The following is a 19,833-nucleotide window of genomic DNA, read 5'->3' as shown; positions in this document are numbered from 1 at the left end:
ATAAACAAACGTTCAGTGTAGCTGCCGGGTGAAGGAACGCCTGTGGACGGCGGTGGCAGGAGCGGAGGTCTCAGACTTAAGTCCCTTAGATCTCGTCACCACAGCGGCTCCCCTAGCTAGTCGTCGTGGACTGCTGGCCAGCCCCACAGCTCGCCCCATCCCCAGGGTTACCAGCACGAACAGCAAGCACCCACCGATCAAGTGGCTACTATGTCCCAGGTACCACGCTGAAAGCATGGTCTCTACCTCAGCTAATCTGTATAAAACAGCCTGCCTCTGAGCAACTGTGGAAAAGGACGCCACTCGCCTAGTGAGAGCTGCCTGCCTTCGGACACATCTGCTTCCTCCAGCTCAGCCCTCCCTTCCCATGAGCTCTCGTCCTTCCTTCTGCCCGAGGCTGCTGGCCTCCCCACAGCTATTTCCTGGGGCCCGAGGCCAAGAGGAACTCTTGTAGCCACAGGTTTGAGCCAGTGCTGTCTGGTGGCATTTCTGGAACCTCCAGCTGCTTCAGGCAGGACTCCTGCCAGATCCTGTCTCCCTCCCTTTTCCTGCCCGCCAGGGTACCAACGGGATGGTACACATGGCTGGAGGACATGGACGACAGGACTCGAAGGGGCAGACAAGCCAGCTCCTCGTGCTATTCACTCAACAAATTTATATTAAATATCTACCTCGTACTAGGCACTGTGTGACGCGCTGGGGACTCCTCCCTCCTGGGGCTTACGTTCTAATGGGGAGACAGACCATACAGAGATCTACAGTTTCCTGTCGGGGAGTGACAGTGCAACGAAGGGAAACACAGCAGGGCAAGGAGGGGAGAGTAACAGGGATGCGACGTTAGTTGGTCAGGAAGGCCTGAGGTCGACCTGAAGGACACGAGGCGGGAGTCTGAGCTCCGCAGGAAGTGTTTCTGGCTGACGCATGAGGAGTGCAGAGGTCCCCAGCTGCACGAGGAGCAGCCATGAGGCCACCCCCACTTAATGGAGGGAGAGAGGGAAGCGGCAGCAGAGGAGGTCAGCAGGGTGACTGGGAGCACATTGCATAAGACCTCATAAGCCACGCGTGGGAAGGACTCAACTTTATTCTGGGTGATGTGTAGTCAGTGGAAGGTTCTAAGTGAGTGTATGTTTGCTGAGGGAGAGTTAGGTGGCGGTGACCCACGCCACCTTACATTTTAAGAGGGCCCCTGTGACTGCTGCGGAGCCTGTGAGATGTGGCCGAGTGGCTCAGGCGGGGGGCCGCCATCTCTGGCCTGGCCCCCTCCCCAGCTCCTCACCTGTACAGACTGAGGTCCGTGAACCAGTCCTGGACGACAATCACCACGTGGCAGACCGTGAAGAGGAAGGCTGCAATCTGGAGTGACTGAGGGCGGGCAGGAAGGGACGACAGAGCTGAAGGCCCCCCTGTCCAGACTGGGGCCCCTGATGCCAGGACTCAGCTAGGGGGGCAGCAGGGCAAGGGCCTGAGGGCCTTTAAGCACCTACTCTGTGCCCAGACTGTGCTGGCACTTCCCTTACAGGCCACGCCTACATCGAGCAGGGGAGGAATGGTCACCACCATTGCACATGGGCGGATACCGAGGCTTGAAGGAGGAAGGGGCGGCAGGTGACGTTTCCGAGGGGCAGAGCCAAGAGCCGAGCCAGATCAGACTCCCAGGGCTGTTCTCTTCCTGCGGCTCCCAGGGCACCCAGGGCTCTTACGAAGCAGAGACAAGGTCAACCCACACCCAGCTCCCCATGGCAGATCCTGCGGGGCAGGGTGCCCTCGGCCCCTCACCTGCATCTCCACGTAGGTGTGCGGCAGGTTGTACTCTGGAGGCAGCTTGCGGTCGTTGTTGATGAGGTGGTCCAAGATGGAGGGGCTCAGGATGGGCTGGGGCAAGAGAGAGAAGAGGGTGTCAGGGAGGGGCCTGGGGTCGGCATCCTGGGGCCACGGCTACCCATGTTCCACACGTTGAAGGCAAAGACATCGCCTCTCTCAGGACAAAATGAGGTGAGAAACACGGAGTTTCCAATGACTACAGTGCCAGGCAGCAGGAGGAGGGGAAGGAGAGTCTCAGAGCAGATCCCTTGGCCCCGGCTCTTCCACAATCTCACTGCTCCCCAGAGCCGCCAGCCCAAGGAGAACTCTGCTCGCGCTGACAAATTTCACACACACTTCAACGAGTCACGTCCCTTAAGACCCTTTCTGTTGTTTGTTGTTTCAAATGCTTTCAAAACTTTGCTAAGATAATTACTTAGGTCAAAAAGCAATGATTAGTGTGAAAACCGGTGAAGATTCAATCATCGCATCACTGGGTGTAAAAGAATCAGTGGTGAGCGCATCACTTTTCTTAAAGGAACATTCCACGTAAAGACAGGAGCTAAATGAGTCTGAGAGTCTGTCAACTTCTTTTTTTTTTAATTTTTTTTTTTTTTTGAGGAAGATTAACCCTGAGCTAACTGCTGCCAATCCTCCTCTTTTTGCTGAGAAAGACTGGCCCTGAGCTAACATCTGTGCCCATCTTCCTCTACTTTATATGTGGGACGCCTGTCACAGCATGGCTTGCCAAGCAGTGCCATGTCCGCACCCGGGATCCGAACCGCCGAACACCAGGCTGCCGAACTGGAACATGTGAACTTAACTGCTGCACCACCGGGCTGGCCCCTGTTGACTTCTTACTGCGGTGAGTGGACTTTTTTAAGGAAGAGGCTTTCCCAACTGCTCACTTTCTAAAGCTCCAAGCACCGCCCTGATCTGTTCTGCCTTAACTTCCCTTCTGCCCTACGTGGGCCTCTGACCCAGCTCGACACCAGTTCAGCTGCTCTCTAGGTCCAGGTGGTCCTTGCACGGGGCCTGGCACACTGGTCTCACGGCACATTTGCAGGTTTTCCACTCTTCCTGTCACCAATGCCCACAGCAACCAGAACGCTATTCCACTAACATTCAGGCCCTGACCAACAGAGCTGCAGGCAGGGGGTGGGGGCAGGACACAGGACGCGGACTGTGATAAACCCCATGGTGCATGCGCTGGCAGGTGCGCTCAGGCACTAGTGGGCGCTCAGAGGAGGGGAAGGCTTCCCGGGGGAGGCAACACCCCAGCAGCGTCTTCACTAAGGAGAAGGCCTCAGCCAGGCCTAAAGGCAAGGGAGGGAGTGTTCTAACGATGACAGTACGGACGGCTAAGAGTACTGAGCACTCCCTTCATGCTGGGTGCTGTCCTCAGGACTTGTGTTAACTCATGGAAACCTCATAAAAACCCCTACAAGGTGGGCAATATTATTTTTCCCACTTGAAAACTGAGGAATGGAAAAGTTAAATAACTTGGCCAAGGTCCTACAGTCGAAGGTGGTTTTGGAAAAGGGAACAAGAAGAGGAAAGCCCGAAGTGGGGAGGGACCATGGTGAGGCCTCATGGTAGGTGTGGCAGGCTGGTGACCACACCAGAGGGGGAGACCAGGGAATCTGAAGGAGGTAAGCCACCCAGCCTGAATGCCAGGTGAGGGAACGGGGACCTCACCTGAGAGCAAGGGAGAGCCAAGGAAAGCTGCTGAACGCGTGACAGGTCAGGTCTAAAGACAGTCAAGGCCCTGAATGCTAGCCACGTGCCAGGTCCTGTGCCAAGCACTCTGCTGGAATGTTCCACTGAATCCTTGCAACAATCCTGAGGCTGAGTATAACTATCATCGCCATGTACAGACAAGACACTGAGGTTTAGGGGGAATTAAAACTTGCTTAAAGTCACCCAGCTGGTAAGAATTAAAGGCAGGATCCGGACACGGACCAACTCCACGGCCCACACCTTTAACTGCTATGCTAGAAAATTCTTTAGGCTACTGTGTACACAATGGATTGTGGGAGGGGACAAAATTGGACAAGAAGAGACTAAGGGCCAAGAAAAGACACAACTTGCCCGAGGGCACCTAGCATGTCCATGGCTTGGCTGGAGCCACATGGCATGCTAGCAGGGTTCCGGCTTAAAGACTTTCACGGAAAGAGCGACAAGGGAGTGCAGCGGGGTGGGGCAGGCGGGGGGGTGGGGCAGGCGGGGCTGGCACCTGTGTGTCCAGGAACACAATCCGCTCTTGGGTAATAAAGAAGTCGATGCCACTGGTCTGGTTGCCCCCTCGTTCCTTCATTTCGGCGCTCTGGGCCCGGAAAACATACGCCCTGTGGAGAGGAGCACGCGGGCGTGTTAGTGGTCCACTTCTCAGCCTCTGACAGCCCAGGGCGTGACCTGTGAAGTGAGCATGTGGGACGAGGTTCCCCGCCGGGCCACACGTCCTTCCATCCGTGGTCCGTGTCTGGGGGGCTGTGTTTTACACCACATGACTCCACCCCTCCCCCAAGTAGACACGTTCACTCCTGGAACGAGGTCAACAGACTGAGGTGCTGAAGAGCAGGGACTCTGCCAGCCTGCTGTCATCCAAACCCCAGCTCTGCCTCTTCCTGGCTGTGTGGCTTTGGGCAAGGTCCTTAATGTCTCTCTCCTCGGTTTCCTCATCTGTAAAATGGGGCTAAGGAGAGTCTCAAACCTCTCAGGATTACTGCGAGGTTAATTCACTTGAAGCCCTCAGAAGAGCGCCTGACCTCCAGCGGTAAATCATCGTTCACTATGAGTCACCAAGTGCACCTCCATCAGGCCCTGGAGACACAGCACTGACACCCCCCGCCCCACAGGGGGAGGCTGTTTGGTGTCCTGGTGCCCAGCTCTTCCCCTGTGAGGTGTCTCCCCCATTTCTACCTGTGCTGGATGAGGGGGACACGAGAGCAAAGCAGGCAGAGCTGGGCCTTGCTCTAAGCCACTGAGCTCCACTGGGTCACTCTGCGACTTGGACAAAGCCATCACCCCTTTGAATCTGTAAAATCAGGGTCATAGTACCTGCCTCTCAAAGGGCCACTCCCGCCTCCCTGAGATGCTCGTATGTCACTGACACAGAGCAGGCAGCCTCCCACTAATAAACACTGGACCGCAGGCCTATGTGCCAGATCTCGGGATGCAGCAGGGAACCAGGAAGACAAAGCCGCTGCCCATGCAGCTTCTGGCCCAGCTCACAAACCAACAGCATCAGTCACTGCGGGCCTTAGGAAAAGAGGCGTGCAGGGCTCCAAGGGGGGAACTGAGTTGGTGGAGCTGGGAAGGGCTGCCCTAAGAGGCAAAAGATGACGCTGAGGGTGAAAGAGAAAAGGGAGCTAATTAAGCAACTTGATTTCCCGTACAGGGGAGGTGAGGGGGGTGGAGGAAGGAAGCAAGACCACGCCAGGCAGAAGGCAGGTATGAGGCGTGTATGAGGAATCCAGGCCCAGTGTGGCGAGAGTAGAGAGAGCGACAGGTGCAGGGAGCACACAGAAGGTACATGGGCTGTTGTGGGGCAGTCAGGAACGGGGGCTCTGGCCCAGGAGCCTGGAAGGCCCTGCAGAGACTTAAGCAGGAGTGACAGGACTGGATTTTGGTTTTGAAAAGCTCCTCCTAGCGGCTGCGTGGCGAGGACTGTAGGGTGCACAAAGTGGGTAACAAGACTTGCAGGCCCAGGACTCCGGCCTCCCTCCGACTGGAATGCTCTTCCTCCGCGGAGTCTGCTTTCCCTCAGGTGTCCCCTTAGCGAGGGCTGCCCCGACTATCTGATTTAAAACTGTAAGCTAGCCCCAGCACCGCCTCCCTACAATCCCTTCCCACTCTATCTTCCAACATGCCAAACAACGTATTTACTTTGTTTACTGCCTCCTCCTTCAAAATGTGGGCCTCATGAGGACACAGATTTCTTGCAGTCTTGTTTATGTTGTTTCCCCAGCACCCAGGCAGTCCCTGGCACATAGTAAGCACCCAATTAATATTAGTTGCATTGAACTAAAGCAGGGGGACCAGTTAGGAAGCTCTTGGCATGGAAGTGGGAATGGAGCAGAAAAGCAGATGAAAAATAATCAGGAGGTAAAACTTCTGAGATTTGATGACCAGAGTTGGTACCAAAGTCCACCACACCACAGGCTGACATGGCTCAAAAAGACAAGCGAGGCCAGCAGAATTCTCTCTAGTTCAGGAAGCAGAGCTGAGAGGCACGGGGAAGTTTTGCTAGCTGGGGGTGGAAGCAGAGACAGAAACCACGCTATCCGAGAGAGCTGGAGCGGGTCCAGAGCGGACCCAGGCTGAGCCGGGGTCCTGAGTGAGGGGAGAGGGGTAGCCGGCCTGAGAGCCGTGACAACCTTGCAGCTTTGGGTCTATTGGTATTCTCACAAGAGTGGTTCTTAGCCCCGGGCCCCTCTGGGATCTGCTGGAACCGCGGCCGCGCTCCCTAGGAGAAACGCCTGACTGCAGATGTGTACGATTCTGCACATGCTGTCGGGAGGTTCATGGACCCCTGGAGGCCCGTCCATGGAGTCCAGGGAAATATCACCTGCTTTATCAAAAACGAACCCCTATGTTTTTCAGACAACCCCAAGTAGCTACTACCCCTTCTGAGCCCCCATTTTGACCCTTCCTTCACTAGACTGTACACGTCCCCTACTCCCTAATCCCTGCCTTTCTCCCTTTCCTTCCCCGCCCTCAGTTTTGGGCCCTGGTCCTTCAGCTCCCTACTCCCCCAGATCTTCTCCCGTGACTTCATCCTTTATGTTCATGATCATATCCTATTCTTACTCAAGAATGCAGGACTCATAAAAAAAAGAATGCAGGCCTGCAGCTGGTACAGAACCCACGCCCTACGTCCAGGGCTCCTTCCCCACTCTATTTCCCAGGCACGTCAGCTGCATCCTGTGGGCATCTGCTTTGTGCCTTGTTAACTTTTGCCTTCCTGATCTCATCTCGTCCTCCAAAAACCCACTCTACGGGTGAAGAACTGAGATACTGGGAGGCGAAGTGACTTGCCCAAGGTCAACCAGCTGGGGAGCGGCAGGGCTGAGACTGAGGTGGGGCTTAGTGACTGCATCGTCCCAGTTCCCGGCAGGGCTCTGTACCACTGCCTGCGGCACGGCAGGAAGGAAAGGAGGGAGGCACAGGACTGCTGACCTCGGAGCCACACAAAGATCTAGTCCAGCCCCTGTCATCCTCACCTGACGAAGAAGCTGAGGCCAAGGGAGGGGAAGCAATGTCCCAAAGGCCTTTGGTAACACTCCATGCAACACCCAGGCCCACCCTTCCCCTGCCCCAGGTGGGTGCCCACCTCCCTCCTGGCCTTCCACACCCCGAACACCCCTACCTGATGTCCCCCTCACCTCTGGTCCTCCTCGGGAGTGTTGGCTGACAACAACGACATGACCATGGACTTGCCTGTCCCCTGGAGGCCCAGGACGCCGACCACCAACACATCAGTCTGATCCAACAGGTACTGGGGGAAGACGTAGGAATGTGACCATCAGAAATCTGTCAGTTGCCGGAGTGAGACGGGGGGCCCCAGAGACCTCTGAGGCTCATCCACCTGCCTTGTCAGATACGAAGAAAAACTTCTATGGCTTCTGTGTGTGTGTGTGGTGGTGGCGGTGGGGTTGGGCTATGTGGACTGTTCTGGACACAGAGAACATCATCTGTGAGAGCTCTAAAGTAGAAAAGAGCCTGCCGTGGTCAAGAAGCTAAGAGGAAGTCTGTGGGCTGGAACACAGTTGGCCAAGGGAAGCCTGACCTTGGGGAAGAGAAGGTGAGAGGCACAGGAACGGAAGGACAGGTCATGGATCAGACGTGGTGAGCGAGGCTACTGGAGGGGACCACTGGGAGGCCTTCTGCTTCAGGTGGGGAGGCGTGAGAACGGGCACTGTGCGTGGGAAGGGAGATTCGTCCACCCAGGCTCTGGTCTGTGGGCTTGAGTTAGGAGTCCCGGAAATTCCTGAGACCTTTGCCTCCAGGCAGGCAGCTGTGCTGACTTTCACCACCAGGGGGCAAAAGAGACCCTCTTCAAGGAAAACGGATTCGCCTCAACTGAGGCTGTTGTGCCTTACACTCATCTGAAGAGCTTTAAAAAAAAAAAAAAAGGGCAGCTAATCCTAGACCTAACTACAGACATACTGGAGTATCCAGGGCTAGCCCTGTTCAAAGTGGGAGACACTGACCACCTGTGGCTATTTAATCAAAATGAAACAAAAGACACTCAGTTTCCTCAGTTGCACTGGCCACATACGGACGTATGTGGGTAAGGGCTCAAGGGCCACACACAGGGATAGTGGCGACCATACTAGATGGTGCAAACACAGAGCATTCTCGTCACTGCAGAGTTCCACCTGACAGTGCGGAAGGGGAGGGCCTGGATACCGGTTCTCTTTTTTTAAAGCTCCTAGTTGATATCCACGTGAGGGTGGACAGAGAGAGGTGGCAGGGACCAGGTAAAAATGGGCCCAGCACGCTGTCCTCCTAAGTCCAGGCAGCTAGAGAAGAGGAGGGAACACAGCTACACACCTAGGACAAGTGGAGCAGGGGCGCGATGTGACAGGTCTGGGGGGAAGAGCAGCAGAGGAGCGGAAATGAAGACTGGGAGAGTGGACGTGGGTGTGACAGTCCAGAAATGCGAGGTCTGATCCAGAGCAAGGGCTGCTGGGATGGCAGGACCTCTGGGGAGTGACATTCAAACCAGTTAACACTGGTACCACACGGGTTCTGACCGATGAGGAGGGGTACTGGAGGGCCCAGGAGGCTGCCCCGCTGTGGGGCGGTGCAGGGGATCCCAGGCATCTGGGTGGGGGGCTAGGGGAGTACCTCCTGGCCAACGAGCATCAAAGTATTTCAGTATCACCTGCCAGCACCGCTGAGCTAGCGTAAGGGACAGAAATCCAGCCCCGGCCAGGTGAGAACCTTCTGCTCCATCCCAGCTCACGGCTCCAGCTGCCTGAAAGCGTCTGGCCTGATGGTGCCCCCCAGGATGCTGGGGGCAGCGGGTGGAGGAGGCAAGGGCACTGGACCTCAAGCAGGGAGAGCCCCCCGTACCTCAATAGCACTGTCGCACCAGTTCATCTGGTCATCCACCAACTTGATGCTGTGCTTCATGCGCTCCGGGGGCAGCAGTTTGGCCTGGCCCACGACAGCTGGCGACAGGAGAGAGCAGGGGACAGGGGATGCGGTGAGGGTCTGCGGGTGAGGGGGCTCCAGCTCCCAGGCAGGCCGTGCCCGGCCCCAACTCACGATCCATGGCTGCCGGCGCGGCAGGGCCCATGCCCCGGTTCTGGATCTGGTACACAGGCTGTGTGGGTCTCTGCCCCTCCTTCTCCCCCTTGGGTGGCGCAGGGGCGGCGGGAGGTGGGGGGGCGGAGCCCTCGGGGGTTGAGGCAGTGGTGGTGGCCGCAGGCCCTTTGCCCTCCTCCCGGGGTTTCATGAGGACGATGGGCTTCTCCAGAGGGCTTGGGGCAGGCGGGGCCGCGGGCGCTGTAGGAGGTGGTGGCTGCTTTGACTACGGGGGGGTGAGAAGGGGCCAGTCAGTGGGACAGATCCTCACCTAACTGCTCCTGGCCTCCCCTCCCGAAGATTCCATCTTCCCTGCTCACCCGCTCTGCTGGAGGCTTGGAGAGGATGATGGGGGTTTTCTGCATGACCGACGTGCTTGTCTCTTCGCTGCCATCCTGTGGTGATGGAGGGCAGTTACTCACGGATGGCTCCCCTACCTCTCCAGGCTGCTCCCGAAGGCCTTCATGTGCCTGGTACTATCTACATGCCTCCACATACTAATTCTCTCAGTCCTACCAACAGCCCTGTGAGATAGACACTATTATTAGCTCCATTCTACAAATGAAGAAACTGAGGCACAGAGAGGTTAAGTGGCTTGCCCAAGGTCACACAGCCAACAAGCAATGGAGCCCCCATTTGAACCCAGGCCTCCTGGCTCCAGAACCACGCTGTCAGCCACTCTGTCTGGCTGCCTCTGACGGACAAGCTAAGATGGAAGGAGCTGGGCTCTGGAGCCAGACAGATCTTGGTTTGAACCTGCCCCGCCTCTTGTGGTTGTATGAACCTGGGAAGGAAGCCCCCTCACTCAGGCCCATTTCCTCACCTGGTGAAAGGGGCTCAGAACTCCTTCCTCGCAGGCCTATGATGAGGCTGAGAGGAGAAAGCCCTCAACTGTCCCTGTGGCTGACACTGCAGGTGCTCATCATGAGAGGGGCCGGAAGCACATGCTGGCCTGACCCTCTCCGTCCCAGCCCTGCTCCTGCACCAGCCACACCTTGCCCTCCTCGTGCCTCTTTGGACTCATCCCGACTCTGCTTACAGAAGGGGAGAGACTGAGCTTGAGTTCTCTCCTTTTCTGGGTCCCTGAGTCACCTGGGGAGAGTCTCGGCCTCTCACTGGGTCTGCTCTTCACCCACACACTGAGGACACTTATTTAAGTCCTGCTCCCTTCACTGGCCTCTGGAGAGGAGGAAAGGAAAAGACGACGTGAAAGGGCTTCGCAAAGGCCAGCAGTGCGAGAACTGCAGGAGAGGCTGTGGGCTCCCAGGCCGTGGAGGAGCAGATGAGACCCGGGCCCGAGGCTGTGGGGCAGAGACGATGACGGCCAGGAGACAGACTCGGGAGGCACAGTGGACAGCACTGGGGCCTGACGGCGTGGGGCGGGCTGGGGAGGTGTCTAGGATGGGGCCCAAGGGGCTGTCACTGATACAGGAAGGAAGACATATGGCCGGAAGACGCTGAGGTCAGCAGGGGACACAGAGGTCGTGAGGAGGCCACTGGCCATTTAGGAGGCGGCCAGAGCTCGGCAGCAAAGGCAGAAACAAAGACAAGAGATATGGGAGCTGCTGGTGCGGGATGGAAGCGGAAGGTGTAGGCAGACGGGAACGGTCCCCAGAGGATGTAATGTGCAAGGAAGAGAGACGGTCCTCACTGTGCCGTGACCCGAGAAGGAAGAGCCGGAACCAAGCGCACTGTGAACAAACTCTTCTTCACGCTTGCACTTAGGGCTCAGCAACGGGTCCCAAGGGCTCCGTTCCTCCCCGCACCGTCAGCTCTCAGAGGTGGGCAGGGCCCTGGACAAAGAACCCAGGGGCAGGTGCTGGCAGTAAGCCACCCAGGCACAGGAGGAGAGCAAGGCAGGGCCTGGGCCCACCCGAGGCTGCCGGCTCCCAGGCCGGGGCGCCCCCCACAGCAGGCAGATGCTGCAGCACTCGAGGCTTAGCTGGCCCCAAGCGTACTGACTCGGTGCCTCTGGGTCAGTCCGTCCCCCTCAGAGGCTCATTTTCCTCGTTAGTGCAAATTGGACCTATCCTGGGTCCGACTTCATGGGACGGCTGTGAGGGTTCAGGGAGGTCCAGGGCCGCAGAGGCCTCTGCATGGTGCCAGCACACTATGGCTGCTCAACAAGCACAGACCGCTGCCATCACCATCAGACACGAGCTCGTGGCCCCTCTCGCTCAAACTCTCCAACGCCAATTTCTTTGGTGAAATTCAAAGTTCTCTCTGAGCCCCACCAGGCGCTACGGGATCCAGCCCGTCACCTCCTGACCTCATCTTCTATCACCCACCCTCCCTCCTTGTCCACTGCAGCCGTGTGGCCTCCCAGCCACTCCCTGCACACACCAGCTGCTTTGCAGTGGCTGTGCTTTCAGGCTAGAATGCTCTTCACTCAGAGTCTGTCCCGGCTCGTTCCCTCACCTCCTTCGGGTCTCTGCTCAAAACCCGCCTCTTCAGAGAGGCCTTCTCTGGGCACTCCACCTAAGGCAGCCCCCTTTATCTCTACCCTCTTCCTCGAGGGCAGCCCGTTTTGTCCACCGACACATCCCCAGCACCTAGATTAGTGCCTGGCACGTGGCAGGGGCTCAGGAAACACTTGTGGAATGAGCGGATGCGTGAACGCTGCCGTTGGGCGCGGACGCTCACCCGTCTCTCTCTTTCCCACGGTGCGATGTAGTCCCTCTCCCGACCGCCAGGCCCAGAGAGGTTCTGGGGGCCGCCGGAGCCAGGCTCCTTCCACCGTCGCCGCCGCTCTATCCCGTAGAGCCCAGGCTGACTGTGCCCAGACTCAGACATGGTCACCTACAGAGAAAGAGGTCAATCCCAGGGTGAAGAGCGTCCCCCCGCTCAACGTGGCTCACTCTGGACTATAAGAAGGCCCTTCTTTCCAGAGAGCTCTGGAGCTGTGGCAGTGACTGCCAGCTGGCTCCCAATATCCATTCTTCACTTCTTTCAAAAAAATTAATCCCTCAGTTCTGAGCTGGGTACATGGCTATCCAGAATACACTTCGCAGCCTAGTTTGCAGTTAGGTGTGGCCATGTGACTAAGTTTTTTCTGGCGAATGGTATGATACTAGACATGTGTTCTGGCAGTTTTCAGATATTTTCCTTCATAGTCACTGGCACGTGCCTTCTGCCCCTTCCTCCTGCTGGCTGGAAGGAATGTGGGTGTGGAGGCTGGACCTCAAGCAGCCATCTTGGACTGTGAGGCAACTTAATGGAAGGAAGGCATGGTAGAACAAGATATAAGTTTTGGGAGTCCCCTATTAATCTCGAATTGCCTACCTCTGGATGCAGTCAGAAACAAATACACTCCTGTCTCTTACTTATAGCTCATACTATTCCCAACTATTAACCACTTTGTCCCAATATAAATATAACTCATATGGGCAGGGTCACATAAAAATGGGACATTCTGTTTCCCAAAATGCAGCAAGGCATTTCCTCACAAATCAGTAACATGACCCTCAGTCTGACAACTTCTCTTTTGATTACCCATTACTGGCACAGGTGGGGATGAGGCTCCAGCATTCAGAGGCCTATTGAAAATAGGTGTCTGCCTACATTTCAGGGTCTGTTTACCTTTCATTCCTGATAGTCTGCACTCCAAGGTCCATCAGTGTTTAAATTAATCTAAGATGTTATAAAATGTATGGCTACCTATGTGACCCAGCCCCTGTCGTTTAACTATCTGTTTACAGGTCCCTAGGGGGCTTCCCCATGTCAACCTGCAAAAACAGAAACCAGTCTAAGAGGCCAAGCTTTTATTTGGGATCAAAGAATTGTAATTTGGGGAACACAGATTCAGGTAGAAACCCAAATAGCATCCCCCTAGGAAATAAAAGTCAGGGGCCTTTGAAGGGAAGTTGAACTACAAAGAATTTTAATCGGAGTTGGAGGCAGACAGCTAGTCTTGGCTAAACACTGACTATTGACTCCATCTTCAGAAAGTCCACGGTTCTCAGTCTTTGCGATCAGGATGTCGGTTCTCCTGCCGACTTCTCAAACAATTGCTTGTAAAACAATTGCTCTTTGGGCCCAGTCCAAAGGTTCGGCCCGGCCCAAGGGTCAAGACAGCAGGGCAGTTTCTCTGGAAAGGTGGCTCTGACTCATTTGAAAATGGCTCCACTAAGTGAATTTTGACACCCCGCTGTTTACACATCACCTAGGGCAGGCTGAGTACTTAAGAGTCTGCTTGCAGGACGAGGCGGCCCTCAGCTGTAGCTCACAGGTCAAGGTGGCGAACCGCAGCCCGTGGACCAAATACGGTCTGCCTTCTGTTTTTCGTAAATAAAGTTTTATTGGAACACGGGCCCGACCATCAATTTACAAAGTGCCTCTGGCTGCCTTCCTGACTCAACAGCAGAGGTGAGCAGATGAGACAGCCCGAGTACAGCCTGCAGAGCCTAAAATAATTATTCTCTGGCCCTTTCCAGAAAAAGTCTGCTGATCCCTGCTTACCAATTCGTGCCTGTTAAATGATTTTACAAAATCCCCTCCACCCCCCACCCCAGTGTATAGCGACAGGAGCAGGTCCCTGCAAGAGACTCTTCCCCCAGAATGAATGTCTGTTGACAGGAGGATGCAGGGGTGATTCTGCCAGCCAGGCAGGGGCCGCTCCAGCTCCTCACTGCGCCACCAGACCTGCCCCCAGCCACGACCTGGGCTGAAGCCCGCCTCCGGAGACAGAGGACGAGGCCTGTCTACGATGCTTACGGGAAATGATTCACTGAGCCCTTAAATGACTGTTTACAGCTCGGCTGGAGCCCCTTCAGACCCTGGGACTCTTCCCTCCTGTGCAATTAAGCGTCTGCCTGCACATTATTCTGGAGACCTCCCCAGCGCTTAAATGTCTGTTCTCCTGCCTCCACGGGGCTTCTGCCCCACCCTAGTGTCTGTTTACACACCCACAGGGACCCCCTTCCCATGCAAATAAGCCTCCTTTTGTCCTTTATTCTGGGAACCTCCACAGTATTTGAGTCTACTTTACAGCCCCTGTGGGGAGCTCCCCAGAACTGAAAACGAGTCCACCGGCACACAACCTGGGGACCCCCAATCTTGTTTCCAGGCTCCTTTGGGGCTTCCCTTAAAACTTACAAAGCCAGTCTATTTCGGACTCTCAGGGTCACCTCCCAGCCCTCAGTCCTTCAGCATCTCTTAATACACCCCTTTGGGGGCTCTCCTCGAATCTAAGCGTCTATCTGCCAATCACGGGGCGGGGGGAGACCCCCCCCCAGTTCCCAACTCCGGATGGACGCCCACCCTCAGGAAGCACTCGCCCACCTCGGGGCTCAAGAGCCTGACACACACTTAAGGTCTCCAGCACTTACACGTATTTACACATCTCTACATCTACAGGCTCCCACACGGGGCCTCCCCCGGAGCTCGGGGGTCCGTCTACACATTCTTCAGGGCGTCTGATTACAGGCCTCCCGCGGGGCCCCTACAACGAGAACCTCTGTTTACACCGTCCTTTCCGGCCACTTCACAGCCCTCACTCTCAGGCCCTCCCACTTCTCAAGCTCCTAGGCACACGTGCTCCGCCTTCGCCCACCCGGGATTCCTCGGGTCCCCACTCGGCGACGCCCACCAGCCCACCCGCCGGGCGGCCCCGGGACCGTTGAACGGCCGAGGAGGGGGCGGGCCCCTTACCTAAGGCGGCTGCTGATTGGTTCCCGGGCGCGCGCTCTCGGTGACGGGGCGGGGTGAGGGCGGAGAAGGTCCACCACAAGCCACCAGCCTGTAAATGGCGTGTGGGGGGGCCTGGGAGCACGGGGTAGAGAGGGAGAGAGCGAGCACCGTCACTCCGGAACCGGTCTGGGCATCCCGGAAGGCCGGCCCGAAGGAGGAACGGGAGCGGGAGGTACCGCGGGGCCAAGCTGAGCTCAAAGCCCACGGGCTGCTGGCCCAGCGCATGCGCCGCGGGGTGGGCGCGCGAGAACGGAGCGTGAGCGTCGGGCCGCGCATGCGTGGATGGAGGCGGTTGGCCTCAGTACGCATGCGGGTTACGGAGGGAAGGCGCTGCTGCTCCGCCTCAGTGCGCGTGCGCGTCGTTGGGGCTAAGCGTGGGCGTGCCGAGAAGCGGGAGCGAGGGCCGCTCTGGAGATTTCAGGTTCGAGTCCCGCCTCGGCAGTGGTGATGGCAGGATGCGGTGGGGTGGGGCGGTAGGGCGGAATCCTAGTGTCCTGGGCTGAGTGAGTGCTGAGACCACAGGAATGAATCAGGCCTGGCGTTTGCGCTGGAAGAGATCCCAGCCTGTGGAGGGAGATGGCCAGGGGATCAAATCACATGGGCGAGGGCGCGGGTCCGGTTGGACCTTGAAGGGCGGCCGAGGGCACCCCAGGCGGAGGGTACCGAGGGAGAAAAGTTCAGACTGGCTTGGACCTAGAGTTCCCCCGGGATGGGAGTTGAGGCAGTGGAGGTCAGATCCCCAAGGGCCTCTAGTGTCGGGCTTCGTCCTGAAGGCAGGGGAGACGCGGACTGGTGGGGACAGGACCACGTATTAAATCTCTCGGGGGTCGCGGTGGAGGGGGAATCCAGTCAAGGGATTTAAACGCCTGCGGGCGAAGCCCTGTGCGCACCAAAGGGAAATTGCAGGCGGAGGTCGCTACCCGCTTATAGCGCATGCCCAGTCCAAAGGCTGGGCCGCTTAGCTGGGGCCGGTGGTCTCCAGTGGGAATGAGAGATTGTTCAAGAGAAGAGAGAAATAGAAATAGAATCATAGATATATAAGTGAATGAGGAGTTTACCACTTTTCGCTTGAAATCTTATTAAAAGTATTTTTTGAAATTATATTTGAACGGGGAGTACATGTACCTTCTGACAAAATTCAAGCAGCCAGTGGGGTACACCATAAAAGTAAGTCTCCTACTGTGGTTCCCATATTCCGTTCCTAAAGCACCGGTTCCCAGTTTCATTCTGGATCTACTGTCAGAGCAAAGCATTGTCGTTAACAGCCTGAGTCTGGGTTCCTGAATCAGGCCGCTGACCTTGGCCCAGTACCTTACCCCTCTTGGCCTCGATTTTCCCATTTGTAAAATGGAGATGCTGGCACCTTGTGATGTAACTGGCAGAGTTAAATGGGTGGAGGCACAGGACAGTGCCTGGTGCACAGTAGCGCTATATGTTGTCCTTATTTTGTGATTTACGATGATAACGGTAGTGGTTGGTTCAGAGCAGCCACCTCCCCTCCACGCCTCATCCCTGCTGCCATTTTCTGGGCACCGGTGCCAGCTGGAGCCATTTCTCCGCACTGCCACAGGCTGGGTGGAGAATCCTGTTGTTGATGGATTCTCCAGAAGTTTGGGGGTGTTCAGTGGAGATAACATGTGACAGGCCATCTTTGTATTATGTCTGTCAGTGTCCCTTTGTAGCATCTTCACTCAGATCATATCTGTGTGGTGGGTTTTCTTTGAACCTGTGAACCCGGAGCATGCCAAGCGGAGCGTGCCAAACTTAACCAATGTGCCACCGGGCCAGCCCCCGTATCTATTTTTCTTATCTGAATTTCTCAACCCCTGCTCACCCTCCATGCCACTTTCTCATCTGGGCAACCCTCAGAGGTGGAAACGCCTTAAAAAGGGAAAAGGAGGGGCCTGGCATTGACCATGGGCTCCCTGACCCAGGGTCTGTTTTACATACATCACTGCAACCTCCCCTTCTCCCCATTTAACAGATGCAGAAAATGAGTGCAAGAGAAGAAGGGCCTTGCTGAAGACCCCATAGCCAGGAAGCAGCAGGGCCTGGATTCAGACCCAGTCCTGTCTCACTCCAGGGCGAGCCCATGTTTTTTCCCTGGCACCGGGCAGCCTGCCTGGTGGTGAGTCAGTGGTGCGGTCAAGCACCCAGAGAGCCGCCTTTTCTCTTCTATTATTGGCATAGCCTGCCGTTGTGTGGATGTACCGTACTTCATTTAACCATTTCTTATTGACAAACGTTTTGGCTGTTGCTGAACTTCTGCTCTTACAAACATTTGCTGCCGTGAAATCCTTGTACATCTGATTGCATGTATGTGGTAGTACTCTCAGTCGAGCCGGAGTTTCTGGGTCAAAGAAAACGTGCAGTGGGAACTTGGAGAGCCATTGCCGAATGATCTGTTCATCTCGATTCATTTCTCTGTTCATTTCATTCATTCTTTCATCTGTTGAATGAATAATGGGACTCTAGTCAACTGCCAGGCACAGCGGCAAGCTGGAGTGCCTGGAGTAATTTTCTGGACAGAGCACCTGCCCTCTGGGAGCAGATATTCTAGTGGGGTAGATGACGTCAGGTAAAAGATGCTTGGAAGAAAAGGAAATCAGGATAAGGGGACTGAGAGTGACAGAGGTCACGGAGTGACAGGTGGTCAGAGAAGGCTGCTCTGAGGAGGTGACATTTGAGAAGAGGCATGAAAGAAGGTAAGGAAGTGAGTCATTTGGAGATGCTGAAGAACAGGAAGTGGAGAGACCCCCCCAAGGTGGAGGTGAAGGTGGAGTGGGCCTGGCTCTTTAAGGACTGGGAAGGTGACCAGAGGGGCTGGAGAGAGCTAGGGGGAGGGAAGCAGGATTATTTAGGGATGGAGCTAGAGAGGGGCTAGGTTACATGGGTCTTGTAGGCCCTGCCGAGGGCTTGGGAATTGACTTGAGTGTAACAGGAAGCCACTGGAGGGAGGGCCCTGAGCAAGGACCAGTGGGTTGTGATGTATGTTTCATAAAGATTTCTCCAGTGAACACCAAAAGTTCCTAACAGCGTTGGCTGTGGAGGTGAGGGTCTCAGATCAGAGCTGTGAGGAAGACTTTTTAAAGCCTTTTAGGTTTTTGAACCATGTGACTATTATAATCTATGCCCAAAAGAAGTTAAATGAAAGCAGTGCGGGTCGCTGGGAGGAGGATGGCCCTCGGGCCGGGCAGGAGTACAAGCAGGAGGTGAGGAAGCTGGTGTCCCTGCCTGGGCGGGAGATGGTGGTGACTCAGGGAGAGGGTTGTGGGAGAGGAAGCATGAGTCAGGGATGAAAAGTGATGCCTTTTACCAAGATGGGGAGGAGGAGCCTTGCTAGGAAAGGCTTTGAACTTCTTAACTTGGAGATGCACATTGGACATCAAGTAAGTGGTCCTAGTCGGGGGGAGAAGCCAGGGTTTGTAGACACAGAATTTTTACTGACTTTTAAAGACAAACACAAAGGTTAACATTATGATATAAAGAGCCTCCACATACCCATTACCCAGTATTGACAGTCATCTATATTTTACTTGTCCTGTTTCTTCTGTTTCCTCCTGCCACACATAAGCACACTTTGTCCTGGAGTTTCCTTCTTTCTTTTTTTTTTTTTTAAGCAAATCTCAGATGTCGTGTCATTTTATCAATTGCTATACAAGTATGCTAAATTTTGGAGCTGTTAATATATAGATGATATTTAAAGCCCTGAGTTTCACTGAAACCATCCAGGCTGAGGGGGTAGAGAAAGCAGAGTAGGCCGTGGGGCCTCCCACATTTGGCGATCCGTGAAATTACCAGCATTTTAGAGAGGGGCTGAGCGGGAGCAGGAACATCCAGGAGAGGAGATGACCTGGTGCCAAGGGAACAAAGGGTTCCAGAGAGAAGGTTGACACCAAGTATGTTAATCTGAAAATAAGGTGATGGATTAGGGAGCAGAGGTGGGGCAGTAGCTAGAGGAGGAGGTAGGGTCCACGGTGAAGAAAACAACTTTTTTATCCCCCAGTCTAACTATGTTACAGAAACTTCTCAGTGTTGTAGTATAGATTCTGCAAGAAGAAGTTTATAGATTAGACTTATTTCTCTTTTTCATTATTATTATTTTTTTTCCTGCTTTTTCTCCCCAAATCCCCCCAGTACATAGTTGCATATTTTAGTTGTGGGTCCTTCTAGTTGTGGCATGTGGGACACCGCCTCAGCATGGCCTGATGAACGGTCGGTGCCATGTCCCCACCCAGGATCCAAACCCATGAAACCCTGGGCTGCTGAAGCAGAGCCCGAGAACTTAATCACTCGGCCACAGGGCTGGCCCCTACACTTATTTCTCTTTAATCTTTTTTTGGTGAAGCGTAACTTAAATGTGGAAAAATGCATGAAGGGCACAGATCTTAAGGCTACAGGTCACTAAATTTTTGTAAATATGCATACTTGTGTAACCACTAAGCAGGTCGTGATAGAGAACATTTCTAACACTCCAGAAATTTCCCTGTGCCTTTTCCCTGTCAGTTCCCCCACTCCAGAAGCAGCCACGGATCTGATTCCCGTCCTGCCCTTGGCCTTCACATAAGTGAAACCTCACAGCAGGCCTTCTGTGTGTCTGGCTTCTTTAGCTCTGTCTGCCTTCCGTGTTGTTGCAGGTAACAGGAGTTGGTTCCTTAAGAACTTTCAAAGGCTTTCCTACTGGGTATTTTTCATGCTGGCTATTTTACAGTATCTAAAACAAAGGCTGGGTTTCAGTTCCATATGGTTTGCAGTTTGGTGAATACAGAGCCAACTTTAAGGATAATGGAGGATCGCAAGTTCTTCAAGTTCCAGGGGTTTCTTCTTTTGTTTTGTTTTTAAGCTTGTAAATGAGAGAAATTTATTTCTCGCCGTTCTGGAGGCTGGAAGTCTGCGAACAGGGTGCCATCATGGTCAGAGGAGCAGGGTGTTTCTGAGCTGGGACAAATGACAACATGTTTGTCTGCTGATGGGAGCGAAATCGGGAAAATGGACCAGGAGATGTGGAAGTCGGGCCCTCAAGGAGGC

At 55.0% G+C, this 19,833-nt stretch overlaps 1 protein-coding gene across 3 annotated transcripts in view; it reads right to left on the bottom strand.

Moving 5' to 3' along the window:
* Positions 1-14,987, bottom strand: part of SMG9 (SMG9 nonsense mediated mRNA decay factor) — a 26,076-nt gene extending 11,089 nt beyond the window's left edge. For all 3 annotated transcript variants that reach the window (XR_006891609.1, XR_006891610.1, XM_046682905.1), the window contains exons 1-9: positions 14,767-14,987; positions 11,761-11,916; positions 9,438-9,512; positions 9,079-9,343; positions 8,884-8,981; positions 7,188-7,300; positions 4,037-4,148; positions 1,777-1,872; positions 1,277-1,362 (exon numbers count right to left, since the gene is read on the bottom strand). Coding sequence is in view for 1 of the 3 variants with exons in the window: in XM_046682905.1 (XP_046538861.1) it covers positions 1,277-1,362; positions 1,777-1,872; positions 4,037-4,148; positions 7,188-7,300; positions 8,884-8,981; positions 9,079-9,343; positions 9,438-9,512; positions 11,761-11,910 (995 nt within the window). In the remaining 2 variants the exon portion in view is untranslated. The remainder of the gene's footprint in view (positions 1-1,276; positions 1,363-1,776; positions 1,873-4,036; positions 4,149-7,187; positions 7,301-8,883; positions 8,982-9,078; positions 9,344-9,437; positions 9,513-11,760; positions 11,917-14,766) is intronic.
* Positions 14,988-19,833: the final 4,846 nt, after the last annotated feature.

Source organism: Equus quagga, chromosome 13 (genome assembly GCF_021613505.1).
Source record: "Equus quagga isolate Etosha38 chromosome 13, UCLA_HA_Equagga_1.0, whole genome shotgun sequence".
Classification (NCBI taxonomy): domain Eukaryota; kingdom Metazoa; phylum Chordata; class Mammalia; order Perissodactyla; family Equidae; genus Equus; species Equus quagga.
This window is presented reverse-complemented; position numbering and strand designations above follow the sequence as displayed.